At 38.9% G+C, this 16,471-nt stretch overlaps 1 protein-coding gene across 1 annotated transcript in view; it reads right to left on the reverse strand.

Moving 5' to 3' along the window:
* Nucleotides 1–16,471, reverse strand: part of LOC140236807 (solute carrier family 4 member 11-like) — a 98,332-nt gene that overhangs the window by 14,854 nt on the left and 67,007 nt on the right. The window contains exons 6-8 of the mRNA XM_072316740.1: nucleotides 13,398–13,511; nucleotides 1,959–2,091; nucleotides 879–952 (exon numbers count right to left, since the gene is read on the reverse strand). Coding sequence (XP_072172841.1) covers nucleotides 879–952; nucleotides 1,959–2,091; nucleotides 13,398–13,511 — 321 coding nt within the window. The remainder of the gene's footprint in view (nucleotides 1–878; nucleotides 953–1,958; nucleotides 2,092–13,397; nucleotides 13,512–16,471) is intronic.

Raw genomic sequence — 16,471 nt, forward strand, 5'->3', positions numbered from 1 at the left:
GTGACTCTTGTGCTAGCTCCATTTCTCAGTGGTTGAAGAAACCATGATCTTGTTACCACACTAATCTCTGTCTCTTCAAGCCTAGACCTGTAGAGGCATACAAATGAGGGGGGCTAATCTTTCACCTTAATATGACCTCAATATGAGCATGAGTAGAAGAATTAACCCATTGAGGAGGAGTCCCGAGTATAATAGGGCAGGCGTCTTTGAGAAATGCGTGTTGTAGCAAAATCAGTCTGTCCTCAAAGGGTTAATATAGTCTTTCTAAAGGTCCTATAAGATGTTAACACATATTCATTAGCCCCATCACTTTCATTATTTGAAATTAAAGGAAGTTGTGATAAATGCATCTACACTCATTTTTCTCACAGATATCTAAAATGCCTGGATGACATCTTCAAAGTATACAACAAAAATATACACAATCAAAGTTAAAAACTTAGCATGTGAATTGACATAGAAATCTCACAAGAAATCATACAAAATTTGGATATGATTTCCTCTGACTTCAAGAAGAATTCTAAATTTTGAGGTACTAAAGGGACCAAAAGCAGGTACCACCTCCAAAATTCAAGGAATTCTGAAAGCCACGGGAGAAATTAAATGGCATTTGATTTCTATCATTACATTATTGGCTTTTCTTTCACGGTTAGCAAACGGTCAAGGATTTTCACAGTTAATTGCAGAGTGAAGAATTTCTGAGATTTTTTTTGTTTTTGTTTTTATTTTGTTGTTTAATTCACTGACTCTTAAAAGCTTTCAGCGGCCCTGTTGGATGGGGCCCAGGATTGCAGTAACCCTGACAAGCTGCATATGGCTAATCAGTTTTAAAAAGAAAGGAAAAGAAAAAGAAGGGTGATTTCTCTTTGGAGTCTTACCAAACGCCAAGTCTTTGAAAGCATCTACACAGAATGCTATCGACACAAAGAGAGAAAAGATCTCCTCCGTGGACCTGCACAATAAAAGACAAAAATAAACAAAGTTTAACCCGTTGAGGACGAGTCCCGAGTATACTCGGGCAAGCGTCTATGGGAAATGCGTGTTGTAGCAAAACCAAACCGTCCTCAACGGGTTAAAATAAAATAAATTTCAAAGAGACAGTGTCAAAACAAACAGATAGAAGAGGGAGTAATAGTTAACGCATGATATTGCTAAAATTGAAAGAAGACTGAGGAAAGATGAAATACCACTCTTAATTCACATCTTTTTATAATAAGAAAAAATTTGGCAGCTAATATTATCACAAGGGATATGTTCCATTCTTCTTGGCTGAATAATTACAAGGCACATCTCTTCAGTACTGTAAGTTGTACATGTATGATCATCTTTGTAACTTTTTTGACATTACCTTAAAGGTATGTGAGAAATAGGCCTCTCTTCTGCAGAAACCACCTGTTTTGTTTTTGTTTGTTTTTACACTTGATATCAGCAGTTTATGGACCCAAGAAACAAAATCACATCAGAACAGAAAAAGTGGCTTTCACTTTAAAATACAAACAATACAAGAGTTACTGTTCTTCAGCGACAAACAAAAACATAATTTCATTCTCTTTGTTTTGCTTTTTTCTTAACTTGACATCATGAAGACATACAACTATGAACTACTAACAACACCCAGGGGGAAATTTAAAAAAAATCTATCTGATACAATAAACTGTGGCATGAGCGCATCACAGGGAAAACATACAAAAAACAAACACCTGTTCAAACAATATCAATTAGTCCTCTTAAAAATGTGCTATGTCTCCTGGCAAAGAAATAAAAAAACAGCTGCTTCTGCTTGAGGACACATGAGCACACTAAAAGACATGAGACAGTTGTACCAATACAGACAGAAAACAAAAGACACACAGACACATGCACACACACACACACACACACACCAAAAAAAGAAATAACACTTTTCTGCGAGGGATGGATGAACCGGTCGGATTCTGGGGATTGACAAGTCGGCGTACCTGGTGGACCACTTCATGAGCTTGCTTGCGTCAGAGAAGGAGTAGATGAGGAGGAAGAGAGAGTTCCAGATGCCGACCAGGGCGTACATGGAGAAGAAATCCAGATCGAGGTCCTCGCAGATGGTGTACAGGACTGGAGGAGGGAGAGAGGAAAGGGAAAGGAATGATGTGTTAGAGCTTTGATAGAGAAACAAAATAATGAATGCTGCGCTTGCAATCAGAAGGGTAACAATGTTTCATCAGAACATACTTTATTCATGAATGCTTTTAGCATGTGTAGACATATAGCACACACACACACACACACACACACACAAACACACACACACACACACACACACACACAGTGTGTGTACTCATACTGGCAAAGTAAAGAAGAGTCAGAGAAATGTACACCCACACAATCATTGAACAATGTCTTTGTGTTCATGTGGGCAACAATGTCCATAATCATGGACTTGACTTGCATACACAATGCATGTACACACATAATACATCCATCCCGTTCAGTAGAAGTCTTGGATTAACATCTAAATAGGAAAAATATAAATAACAGTTGAAATGAAATAGCTTTCATGACAAAAAACAAAACAAAACAAAAATCCTTCTTTTTCATAACCCATTGAGGACGAATCCCAAGTATACTCGGGGCAGATGTCTATGGGAAATGCATGTTGTAGCAAAATCAGTTCGTCCTCAACGGGTTTCTTATAAGGCACCTGGAAGATGCTCCAGTAATTCTCATGTTTCGTACAAGTAATACTACAAAGAGAAGGCTGCTTTCAACAAGTCTGTTTGGCACATAAAAAGTCACCATCTACAGCTGACGAACAACTGCCAATCCAAGGGAGGGCCACTAAAAGGGGTCTAGTGCAATTACCCCCTGGGCAATTACCACGGACCCTTCCCCTGGCCCTAATCCTAATCCTAATCCTAATCTTGAACCTAACCCTAAACCTAACCCTAACCCTAAACCTAACCCTAACCTTAATCTTTACTCTAACCTTACCACTAACCAGTATTTAGCCGGAGGATACTTGCCCTCGGGGGTAATTGCCCTGATACGCACTAAAAGATACTAGTAGCTGCTTTACCTCTTATACAATTAGTTACAGCATGTGAGGAAGAAGAGAATTAAAACAGAAAACTTTATAATATCACACATTTGAGATCAGAAGATGCAGTAAGTGTGAGGGAAGGGGCTAGCTTTGAAGGGAATGTAAAACAGGAAGGAAACAAAAAGAACCATTGGTATTAAATTCAGAGAGGTGAAAGTTACAGTATGTAAAGAAAGAAGAGGAGGGGCTTTCAGAGAATCGGGACATGGATTTGAGGGGAAACAAGATCCACACTTTTAAGATCCCAGCATGAAGGAGGCGGGCTTTACACCCTGCACAGTTGTATGTTCAATGATCCCTTCCCTGACGGCTGTTCTTCTACGCTTGATGTCCTGGGGGCATGTGGGGTGTATTCAAACATCATGGACCCTCAGCTACTGAGTGCAGGTGTACAGAGCAGTCAGCACACTGAACATTTCTTGCTGTGGCAGAGGATCGATTACCAGGTACCGTTTTGAGATGCACACAGAACTCACACAAAGTAGCTAGTGTGTAGTAGCAGCAAATGATCTCATACAATCCAATAAACATACAGTGTAGCATATAGGAATGGCTGATACAAAGTCGTGGTTTACTTCAATGACATTAGGGGATATGATTAGTATTCTCTTTTACAGCCCTCAAATCATGATGACATGCCATGAAGGAGTCCCTACCAAGGGTATTAAAAAACAGTTGTGAAAATGATCAGCATATAAACCATGATATCTCATCATACCTCAACATTGTTTTTTAAAAAATGGCTTTGACTGTTCTATGTCCAGCATGAATTTTTGATAGAATGTAATAAAGCACATATATTCATGTCGAAGATAGCACCATAGAAAGGCAAGAAAGGATGTATACGAAAAGAGACATACGTACTGAAGTTCAACAAAATCTGATCTTTTCATTTCTGTCCCAATTGAATGCAGAGAGAATTTTCAGTGCAGGGAGTGCAAACAGACAGTGTGTGTGTGGGGGGGGGGGGGAGCAAGAGAGGGAGAGAGAACAGGAGAGGGGGAGAGAGGGAGAGAGAAACAGTGAGACGGAGAGAGAGAGCGAGAGTGGGAAGCAGTGAGGCAGAGCGGGCTTCGTACGATGACTGCATAAAAAGCTAGTTGAGCATGGTCCATTAGGCATGACAGAGCGGCAAATTGTAGCCAGGCCTGCCCCGGCAAGCCCCCGCTTTCCCAGGGTCCGGGGGTGTGCTATTTTTGGGGGAGGCTGCTTTTATATCGGGAATTATGCAGACGGCCGGATCGCGGCGCACAGGTGAATCAGCAATGCTCCACGGCTCCTTGAGACACATTTTCACATCACAACATAGCGAATGAGCAGCCGCTGTACACATAGGCGATGCGTGGAAAACACTTTCTGAGCCTCGGCTCTTAAATCTGTCTTTGATTTCTTTGTTGCTGGAATAGCACGATTCCATATCATCACTCCTGCATCCAATTCTTCATGCTCAACTACCTTAAAGCCCCATTATAGTTTTGCTGCTAGCTGAGACGCATTTCATTTCTGCAACAAAACTGGTTTAGTCCTACTCCCCATGGCTGACTACACAAAGTCTCTAGCTTTTGTGATCACATTGGTTCGGCAGAGATCAAATGATCTCTGAAAGTACTGGAGATTAGGCTCAAGAATGCCATATTGAATATAAGTGTACCGGACTACCATGATTTTGAGTTTCATTGTCAGATACAAATTGTTAGCACCTTTTTGTTCTAAATTTCCTGCAGCAAATAAAACATGACTAAGGATGTAACAACAGGTCTTCAGGTCTGTTTATGGGGCATAGTACATGTGTGGTGTAGTGAGTGGTGAAAAAGATTTGGCCCTTGTATACATGTGGAGTTCTATCTAAATAACATGGTTAAAAAGGGATTAAAGACAATACCTCTGTTCAAACATGGCTAATCAAAGACAAGAAATACCTTTTAGCAGCTTTGCAGTTTGTGTAAGACAAATACTGGCCCACAGAATTACTTATAACTGAGCAATTTACTATTATTGCAATACACAGCTAGAAATATTCCTCTCCATGGTGCATGGCTATACAGTGTACATTCTAGGAATTTTTTCTTTTTATACTCATGCCCAAAGGAACAATAAAAAATGGGGTAAATAACTCAACCTAGTTTATGTGTCTCAGAAGAAATGGCAAGAGGGCTCATTTCTTTTCTGAGATAATTGATCATTGTCTCATTACTTGATGCTCCTTGAGACTTTGTGACAGGCTAAACTAGTCTTGCCCCTAAGCACACACTACCCCTAACATACAATGTATATTCTTGCACTGCATGCACATGATTCGTGCAAACCAATCTGGCTCCTTACACGATTTAATCAGGGGTGGAAATGTCGGGTTTCTTGGGAGGCAATTACGTTCATTAGTCTTGCCTCCTTCTGAGCCCCTTTGCTTCCCATGCCCACAACGAGCATACAAACTACAGCACAGACTCTAAAACATGTTGGTATGGAAGGGGATACCACATATACTGCTCTCTCAGGAGAGGATTAAGCACACGAGCAAGATGTCAGTGGCCTGGCTTAATCGCTTCCATGAATTCAGCTAAAAAGAATGAAAGGTTGATGTCCTTAGGATCTTCTCAATACACATTGTACACACACAATCTACAATTTTGACATCATTATCTCATTCTATGTCTGTCGCAGACTTCAGCAATTATGGTCCTTCTGTCTCAGCAATTTTCAGAAGAAATCACCTGAATTCTGAAAGTAAGTCAAATTTTCTTCATGAGAAAGGACTCCTGGGCCCTGTTGCACAAAAATTTGCATTCACATGTAATTCAGAAAATCAAACATAACCCACGTATCAGCCAATCAATATCGAGTTTTCAGAGACTTGCGATTGATTTTCTGACTTACTGTATGTTTGATCTCAGCAGTAATGCAACAGGGCCCTGACCACATTAAAAGTTTTGTTAGACGACCAAAAAACAATTTGAGGAGAACCACTCAATGTGAATGTTTACAGATGACTTTTGCTCTATAGAAGCAGAGCTTTTTCTTCCTTGGGGCAGCGACATCATCAAATGCTGGTTTTGCACCCAAGAATCTAAAACAGTGCCCAAAGACATGGCATGGTGAGAATCCAGAACGTGGTGGCCAGCAGATCTTTCATAAAGACACTGCAGTAAGAACAGTATGATAATGGTTTACAGATGAGATGCTAAACCCTCACATACATGTACCTCTATCCCTGGGTGATTAAAGGGTGTGTACAGTTCTGGTCGAGGTGAGGATTTACAGTAGCTTTTAACGTTTTGCGAGATATTCAGAAACCACTCTTTGAGATGTCAAAGAGCATGCAATTCTAAAGGGTATCAAAAGTTTATTTGATGGAAATCAGTTTTGAAATGGCTGAGATATCCAAAAAGAAACTCCAAGGTGAAACAAAGAGATCCTAATAAAGTTGTGGCCTGTCACCTTTTATCATTATCACTTTTTTGGATATCTCAGCCATTTGAAAACCAATTTTCATCAAATAAACGTTGAATCCTTCTTAAAATCACACGCTCTTTCATATTTCATAAGAGGTTTCTCATTATCTCACTTAGAAATGTTCAAAACATAAATCCCTTTCCTCAACCAGTACAGTACAGTCCCTTTAACCCATACTATGCAAAAGAAGAAGAAAGGACAAGCCGCTCAATAAAGTATTTTTACTCATGCTACGGTCTTCTGCCTAATGGAGGCAAATGGACATCAGATGGAAGCTTTGAATGCTGGAATGCTGGTATCAAGTGTCATGAAACAACATAGGGTGAAAAGTTTGAAATGTGGTCAGCACACTGACAGACACTGGGCCGAAAATGATGTGGTATATGTGGTATACAACACCAAACACCTCAAGATCAACACTGGGTAATCAACCTTCTGAACTATGTGGTATACAACATCAAACACCTCAAGATCAACCCTGGATAATCGACCTTCTGAACTATGTGGTATACGACATCAAACACCTCAAGATCAACCCTGGGTAATCGACCTTCTGAACTATGTGGTATACAACACCAAACACCTCAAGATCAACCCTGGGTAATCGACCTTCTGAACTATGTGGTATACAACATCAAACACCTCAAGATCAACCCTGGGTAATCAACCTTTTGAACTATGTGGTATACAACATCAAACACCTCAAGATCAACCCTGGGTAATCAACCTTCTGAACTATATGGTATACAACATCAAACACCTCAAGATCAACCCTAGGTAATCAACCTTCTGAACTATGTGGTATACAACATCAAACACCTCAAGATCAACCCTGGGTAATCAACCTTCTGAACTATGTGGTATACAACACCAAACACCTCAAGATCAACCCTGGGTAATCGACCTTCTGAACTATGTGGTATACAACACCAAACACCTCAAGATCAACCCTGGGTAATCAACCTTCTGAACTATGTGGTATACAACATCAAACACCTCAAGATCAACCCTGGGTAATCAACCTTCTGAACTATGTGGTATACAACATCAAACACCTCAAGATCAACCCTGGGTAATCAACCTTCTGAACTATGTGGTATACAACATCAAACACCTCAAGATCAACCCTGGTTCATCAACCTGCTGTGATGTGTGAAGAGGAAGGGCACCAGCCCCTCACAAGTTAGAGAGTATAGAGAGAGAGAAGGAGAGAGAGAGAGAGAGTTCGGCAAGCCAAAGTCCCATCCCTATGCGGTCAGCACATTACCCCATTATTGCATTCATTCCACTCCACTGCTCTACCTTCCAAGAATTGTCACTCACTAGCTAATTGCGTTTCTCGTGCATGACATATTCGTCATTGATACAGAGCAAACGTGGCAGGGAAAAAACAAAACAAAACAGGGCAGAGAACTTGGTCTTGCATAGGCGTAACATGCATGATTCATAATTAGTAATGACATTTCTAATCACTTAATGTAGTTGGTGGTGTTTTCTTTTTTCTTTTCTTTTCTTTTTTTTTTTTTGGGGGGGGGGAATACACTGAACTGCTTTCTCAATAGCCATCAACATGTAGGTCTAACTAAACCATCATTCATATGAATAATCACATCAAAAATTAACTTTTCTGCTAATATCTGTTTACAAGAAAGAGGTGTAATTTGACTTGCATGACATTTTTGTTTGCTTCTTTTTTTTTGTCCTTCTAGATCCTTGAGTAACTCTGGTTGTGGCTGATAAAAGTGGGATAACTCCTCACGCAAGTAGAAATTGGATGACACACATGCACAGCAACATCAGCAAAGAATAAAGTGAAAGGTCAAAGGTATCTGCACTGTCACATCGTAATCAGACTCCGTATAAGGACTCGAGAAAATGAAGGAAATTTGTGCTCATGGAAATAACAAACTGTGCTTAATTGGCCCACATCACGGATCAAGAACGGTTGCCCACCGCGACAGCTGGCGAAGGCTACACTTTTCACGATCTTATTTACCGAGTAGTTACATCATTACCGCACCTAAGTACGTGACTAGTGAATTTTGGAACAGAGTGTGGCAAGTTCCATGTATCTCTTTGAATCTAGACTCATGATTTGACGATGGCTTTATCCTTGAAGACTTGGTGGCTAATGTCTTCAATAATGATACACTGGGTATGTTCTGCATGTGGTTCTCTTTGTTTTGTTTTGTTTTTTTTACTTTAGTTGTTGTTTTTTTCTTTTCCATTCTATATTTCACTATTAAAATCTGTTTGGTTTTCCTGTTTGAAACTTGGTTTACTAACTAGGTAAAATGATGAAAATGAATTGTAATTCCAATCCAACAATGTTTGATTCTGTTCAGTATTTCTTTTCTATTTCCCAAAGAAAGAGTATTTCCCTCTTATTTCCCACAGAAAGAGTATATTTCCACAGAGAAAGAGAAAGAAAAGCGGTGACCTTATGCCTGGAACTATGACCATTATTTGATCAAATGAAATTGGTTAGCAGTCATATCTGACCTTATGCAGGGATGAGGGTTGGGGGAGGAGGAGACTCAACAATATTTAGTCATCCTTTCTCTCAGCTTTGAAATACTTTGAAGTGGATATATACACTGCCGTCAGTGTGCCGTCTGTCCAAACACTGCCATATGTCAACTTGCACATTTGTGTACAAAATGTCACCATATCAAAAAGAAAGTTTTACACCTGCCATACCTCAAAGTATAAAGCTTGCCTTCAATCTTATATTATAACACTGCTAGTATCAAAGCTCTATATATGTACAATAATGGGCATATCTTGAATCTTTATATGTAGTATGTGTGCAGTATATATTCATATGATTATACTGATCCACTCTCAAGACCTCACACCATCAAATACACACACAGAAGTTTTCAAGCACAATCACAAATGCAGTAGTGTAGTAAGGGACAGATATCAATTCCAAACAAGCAAGATGTTTTGTTCTGCTACTATTCAGAGTGACAACTTTTTACAAGACTTCATGGCTATACATGACAAATATGTCACTAACTTTGGATTACACGTTTGGATCTCATCCTGGATATTTCACAGCAGAAGGAGAAAATATAGGTTGCCTGTGTCTGGATGAACTACCTCAGAAGTTTAAGAATTATCATTTAGAAGATCACTACAGTGGTAAGTTTCCATCATGCACGAGGCACATTGCCCAAAGATGTGTCCACTGAAAATCACTCTTGATGAGCTGTCAGAATCATTATCTTTATTTGTCAAGACATACAAAAAAGAGAGCCATGTGTGAAATACATTCAATTGTCTGATATCTGCAGAATATTAAATGCCAAATAGCATAACAGGTATCTCTTGATTATTTCCATCTCTGGAAAATTATTTATCAAAATGCCAAATGCCCTTTTTTTTCTAATTCCCAGATGATAAAAAGGGAGGGGGTGGGGGGGGGGGGGAGGAGAGGGAGAGAGAGATAAATAATCTCAGATTCTCTTTCGATATCTTCTAGTCCCTTTAATGCTCAAATACTGGCAAGGGCGTCACAGACAGAGACGTATAACTGAGCAGAGGCTCATGGGAACACGTAATCTTCCAGCCAGTGTCCATCAAGTGTCAATTTCTCGGACAAAACTCAATCGCGAGGCCAAAATTTACCCCAACCTGTAATCTTGTCTCCAGGAAGATGGATCCTAGTGACTTCTGTGAGATGCAGGGAATCTTCCTATTCACACACACACACACATACAAGTGGCCATGTCCACCAAGGTATTTGAACCGAGATTAAAACTTTAAAGTTTGTTGCATTTAGCTCCTTACAAGCCAAAAGCAAAGGCAAATGGTTGCCAAAAGAGCAGCCATGTAACATTTTGATGGTGTCTCTTACAGTAACACTGCCATATTTGTGTCCATCTCACACTGATTACTTCACAGACAAGCAATGCAAGGAGCAGCAGCGCAGATGAATTCATGCACAGACGATTAACTGGTGTGTACTGCATAGCCAGAAAGTTTTCAGAAAGTACGCCACAATGGGTAATATATCAACAAACATATAAAACATACACTTCAAAATAAAACTTTTGATTTTGTTAGTATAAAGTATGGAAGCATGTTGTATACCAGGTATACCTCATTATGCAATTCAAACAACACATAAACTGGGACACCGATGTTTCGCTGCTTGTGGTTTCACTGCTTGTCATTTCGCATCCCACGGTTGACATCGCTATGACGACCCTTCATAGCACGCATTCCCGGCCTGCCAGACCTCGATTGAGCCAAGATGGTGGTGACAAGTGCCGCAGTGACGGTCGGCAAAGCAAGCCCGTCAAGACCGGGCATCAGCTCACGCATGGAACTCGCCCCTTGACGGCAACGATACACGACAGCCAACCACAACGACTCCGATGGAACCGAAATAGCAGTGATGGGAGCGGAGATAGGAGTGATGAAAATGGCGATGACAGCAAACATGAACACTGTCAAAACTCGCAATCAAACCATCAGCCCGTCTAGCCCCCTCCCCCGACATAAAAAAAAATGGTAGTCTTGTTTCGCTGTGAGCAGAGCGCACACGGCAGCAGGAAGTCTTGTGCCCGACTGATGCCGATGAAAAACTCTTGCCAAACGTTCCCTTCTATTCCTCTCCTGGCCTGCATCACGCGAGAGCATGCCACTCTCTTAGACACGCCCAGACAGTGATGATGTAATGATCTCCTTGGCGACAGGTGACAAAGACTCAGCTCATCTTCCCATCTAGTCTCAAAATATTGCATCACAGCACACAACAAAATACCTCAAGTTTCCATTTACTATCTTAAATGAAGTAGTGTAGTAAGGGACATATATCTACTACAAACAAGCCAGATGTGTTGTTCCTCTAGCGAGACAACTTTTTGCAAAACTTAACCCATTGAGGACGGGCTGATTCTGCTCCAACACACATTTCCCACAGACATTTGCCCGAGTATACTCAGGACTCGTCAGCATGAGTGACAAAAAAGTCAGTTAACTTTTGATTAAAACATGTTTGGACATTTCATGGTTGAAGGTGAAACTGTAGGTTAATATTTCTCTAAATATCAAGCAAGCAAGCTTTCATAGCCAAACAATTAGTTTCTAAGGGACATGACAAAGTCGTTTCCCACATATCATGCAAGATAGTCTTTTATCTTTTCTGGCCACAAACTTTAGAGTCCCCGAAATATGGCGTAGCTGCACTGGTTCTCCAGTCTTCAACAGCTTTAATAAAACAGGTCTATGTCAAGAGGTTGATAGTGAAATGGTGACAGACTTTCTTACTCTATGGGAACATCTTAGGAGGAAGGCATCATGTTGTGAACAGAATAAGAATTCACAAAGGTCAAAACTTTTTCGCCATGAATCACTGTTATTGAAAGCCCACTCCTCCATGAATGAATGAATGAATGAATGAATGAATGAATGAATGAATGAATGCACAAACAATCAAACAAATCAGTCAATAAGTAAACAAACACATGGAAGAATGAATGCATACATAAACAAATCAATAATGGATAGATAAATAAATAATTCACCAATTACATGATACACAAATACACACAAAATAGAAGAGATATATGTAATGAGGGAACACATGACTCAATGAAAAACACCATTATTGCTGCACTACAATATACTCGTACATGTATTAACAAGTTCTATGAAAGATTGAGAAAAACATTCTCTAATGACCCTAATGTAACAACTACCCTATCAAACAGCAACTTGCAAATTGAAGACATTTGGATGGTGATATAGAGCACTTGCTTTTATCCTAATGGGGAAGCATCTGATGAGGAATAGTAGAAGATACTGCACAAATGTTTTGAATATACAGTAAAGCAATAGCCATCAAAGAGAGTGTATAATGATATAAGCACTTAGCTCCAATCACCAGAAAACCATTTCTTTTATCAGGTCATTCCATTAATCTTTACCAACTCTTGGGAACACACATTTCACAAGGTTTTTTCAGACAGTTCATTATGAACTTTACAGTATGTAAAAGTACCTTGCCATGTCATAGCTCTAAAAACAAGAGCAGCAGAAGCAATACAGCAAATGACAATCTCATTCATCGTGATGACATGTTGCATGGACTGATAAGAAAAATATAGCATGCACCGGGTATAGAGACAGTAGCTGGAAAAGAAAGAGGGGGAGAAGATGAGGAAGATTGAGAGAGTGGCAGACGGACAGATAGATAGATAGGTAGGTAGATAGAAAAAGATAGATAGATAGATAGATAGACAGATAGATAGATAGATAGATAGATAGATAGATAGATAGATAGATAGATAGATAGATAGATACATACATACATACATAGGTAGGTAGGTAGATAGAAAAAGATAGATAGATAGATAGATAGATAGATAGATAGATAGATAGATAGATAGATAGAGAGATAGAGAGATAGATACATACATAGGTAGGTAGGTAGATAGAAAAAGATAGATAGATAGATAGATAGATAGGCAGATAGATAAAAAGATAGATAGAGAGATAGATAGATAGATAGATAGATAGATAGATAGATAGATAGATAGATAGATAGATGAATACACATATATATATATATATATATATATATATATAGAGAGAGAGAGAGAGAGAGAGAGAGAGAGAGAGAGAGAGGAATATATAGATAGATGAATAGAAATATAGATGGACAGGGGATGGATGGATAGAGGGATAGAGGGATGAGAGAGAGAGGGAAAGGTGGCAGACAGGCAGACAAATAGATGGAGACAGACACAAATATAAAAATAGAGAGATATGTTCCGTGACAGCACGGAACAAAAAAAAAGAGAGAGAGAGAGAGAGTGCGGGTAGGACTCAAAATCCTCACTGAACGTCATCAACTTACTCTTGATGTAGAGCGCCAGAGGAGCCGTAGTCAGCATCACTATAAGAGGCTGGCCTCCAAAGAGGGAGAAGAAGATCCCGCACATCGTCTGAGAAATGATCACTTTCTTCACATCTACGTACAGACGAAAGGAGGAGAAAAAAATGGAACAAGCAAACGAAATAAAGAAAATGTCTACCAGACATACAAAGAGAAGACATTGGTTGCGATGTCAACAGTCTTGATGATCAAATTAATGTTGCGTGCAATTTATTGGTGTGTGACTGCATGACTCATTCTCAAGGCAACTTGAGCATGGTTGAGAGTGAAGCTGGACACGGCTTTTCAAGGCGGTGGATAGGAAGAGTCAAGCCCAGCCATCATAACTGAGTCTCCCCTTTAATAATGAGCAAACATACAAGTATATGAAATGCATGAATGTATTGCCACCAGTATGAAAGCACTGTGACTGTGTGCCTGATTACTGATTTCATTTTTATTTTTATTTTTTTTTTTTTGGGGGGGGGGAAGTAACCTTTGTATCTGGGGTGAACAAATGTGTTTTCAAATGAACAACGTATGTTTTCATTTGCCTGTTTTCCATTCAAGCGAATGCCTTGGATCTATGCGATAAGTAAGTACTGACTGATTTCAGAGAAAGATTACTCAAAAAATAAATATAACATTTGTTTTGAATTATCATAATGAATAACACTAGAATGGGAACAACAGATCACAAATAATAAATTATTCACACCTGTCTGTAATGCCCTATTTATATGGAAAGTATTTCTTTAAGAAAAGAAAAAAGAGATGAAAACTGATGATAACACAGTCCGACCTCTGTTATCCGGCCATGTCTGGACCGGCAACAATTCGGACAAGCTATTTGGCTTAATAAGTGATATGGCCAGATATGGAAGAAACAATGTTTATGTGCATATTTATGTACATAAGTAGCTGCCGACCTAGTGGTAACGAGGTAGGTAGCGTACACTGTAACAGTGGTGTTATCCTTGTTAGCTTCAGAATATAGCCTGATGTTTTCATGGAAATTGAAATGTTTTAATGTGAATTTCATAACAGGTTTCTGTAGAGAATATTATCTAGTAAATTACATGAGTTTTATAGGAGTGTAAATTGGGTATGAAATTACTTTTTCTTTTCTTTTAATCATCACTGTGTGAACACATCCAGATGATGGAGAAGTCTTGATAAGTAATGGCTGGACAATCGAGGTCGGACTGTAATTTATATATAAAAGTTATTCGCAATGAATATACTCCTTCCTAACATCAGCTTGGAAACAAACAAATGAACAATATACAGTCAAACAATAATTGCTGTGATGCATTAGGTTCAGTATTTGTTGCAATAATTAATTGCAAGTCTCTCATCATGATGGTTCTTCATAGCGGCATAGATGTGACTGCAGATTTAAAGGTCCTGTTTACCTTTGGGAGTGGTGATTTTTAAAATGCTCAAGATATCATTTTTGATGCATATGTGTAGGTCAGTTGTATCACAAAACATCCTACAATATAAATTTTTTGCAAAAAGGGCTAAAATCTGAGGAGATATTTACTATTTTCTCATTAAACCAAAACTGTAGACAGTTTAGTCTGGAAACACTTTTAAGTCTCTAAATATGTGACATGAAAAAGACTACAAGAATAGTAACGCGTAATCCTCAGTCAGGGATCAGAAGAGCAAGGCGACAGAAACAACAAACAAAAGTAACCACAGTTATTTACCACTTGATTAATTGAATGGTGTCTTTATGGTGCCAGGATGCCCTTTTTAGTTGCCAATGCCCCCTACCCCCAACTCCCCCCCCCCCTAAAAAAAAAAAAAAAAAAAAAAAAAAGAGAGAGAAATACATACATACATTTCCCATTCATCTGCCTTTTAATCTGTTTTCCTGTTTCTGATTTCTTTTTTTTTTTATGTTACAGCACTCGTGACATGCGTTTCATCATTGCTGCCTTGAGTGTCAGAGTGTCATTTTGACTCCCGAACAATATATGGATCAACTTCACACTTGTAGCCATCATTCCAGATGTGCCAATTCTTGTCATTGATCAACCACACAGTGTGAGAGTGTTACTGTGTTATATCAGCCCCCAGCCAATGAATAGACCTAGTTCCCATTATCCCACCTATCCAGGTGTATCCTTGTAAAACAGGTAACAGATAAATACACCATGCTGTACTGTGGAGGTCACTTGATAGTATCAAATCATCACAGAGAATCCAAACTGATGAGGTGCACTTAATCCGTTCCATACGGGAACCTGGTGGCCTGTGTATCAAGTCTATGGGGATTTCAGAATTCAGTATGGAACGGATTAAAATTTTCATCTTACATGCTACTTCATCTTACATCTTACATGTATTGCTGCAGCTGACAGATAGCTGTTTTGCTTGTATTATCAGCATCATATATATCAATGACCTAATGTACAATGGCACATTGATGAATTTAACATAGACATATCTCATTGGTATATATGGTTGTTGCTGTTGTTTTCATTTCAGTGTTCCACATCCTACAAGCTTGGTTTTTTAGTGGTACACTCTTTTCCATCGTTATAATTACTTCTTCATTTTTGTTACCATTACAGAGTGTGCATTGTTCCTTTTTTTTTTGTAATAATACCATATATATATGGTATTATTTCTTTTACATTGTGTTCAATGAACTGTCCTTTCCAGCTGGATGAAGTCAAACTGATACATGTACCACTTTCTATTCATGCATTTTTTTTAATGGAAATAAATCAATTATTGAATTGATTACATGCATTGATGTTACTTCCATGTACAAGCCATTGTTGCTCATAGTGTCCTGTTGCTTACATATTTCCTCTCTTAAAGGGATGGTATAGTTTTGGTTGAGATGAGGGATTCAGTTTTTAACTTTTGTGAGATAATTAGAAACCACCTATGAAATATGAAAGAGCAAACAATTCTACGTAAGAGGAATGAAAAGTTTATTTGATAATAATCAGTTTTGAAATGGCCAAGCATCCACAATTATTAAAAGTAAAACAAAGTGGTCCTTATAAAAGGTCGGTTCTACCTTTTATTGGGAC

This window comes from Diadema setosum, chromosome 13, assembly GCF_964275005.1.
Source record: "Diadema setosum chromosome 13, eeDiaSeto1, whole genome shotgun sequence".
In the NCBI taxonomy this organism is placed as follows: domain Eukaryota; kingdom Metazoa; phylum Echinodermata; class Echinoidea; order Diadematoida; family Diadematidae; genus Diadema; species Diadema setosum.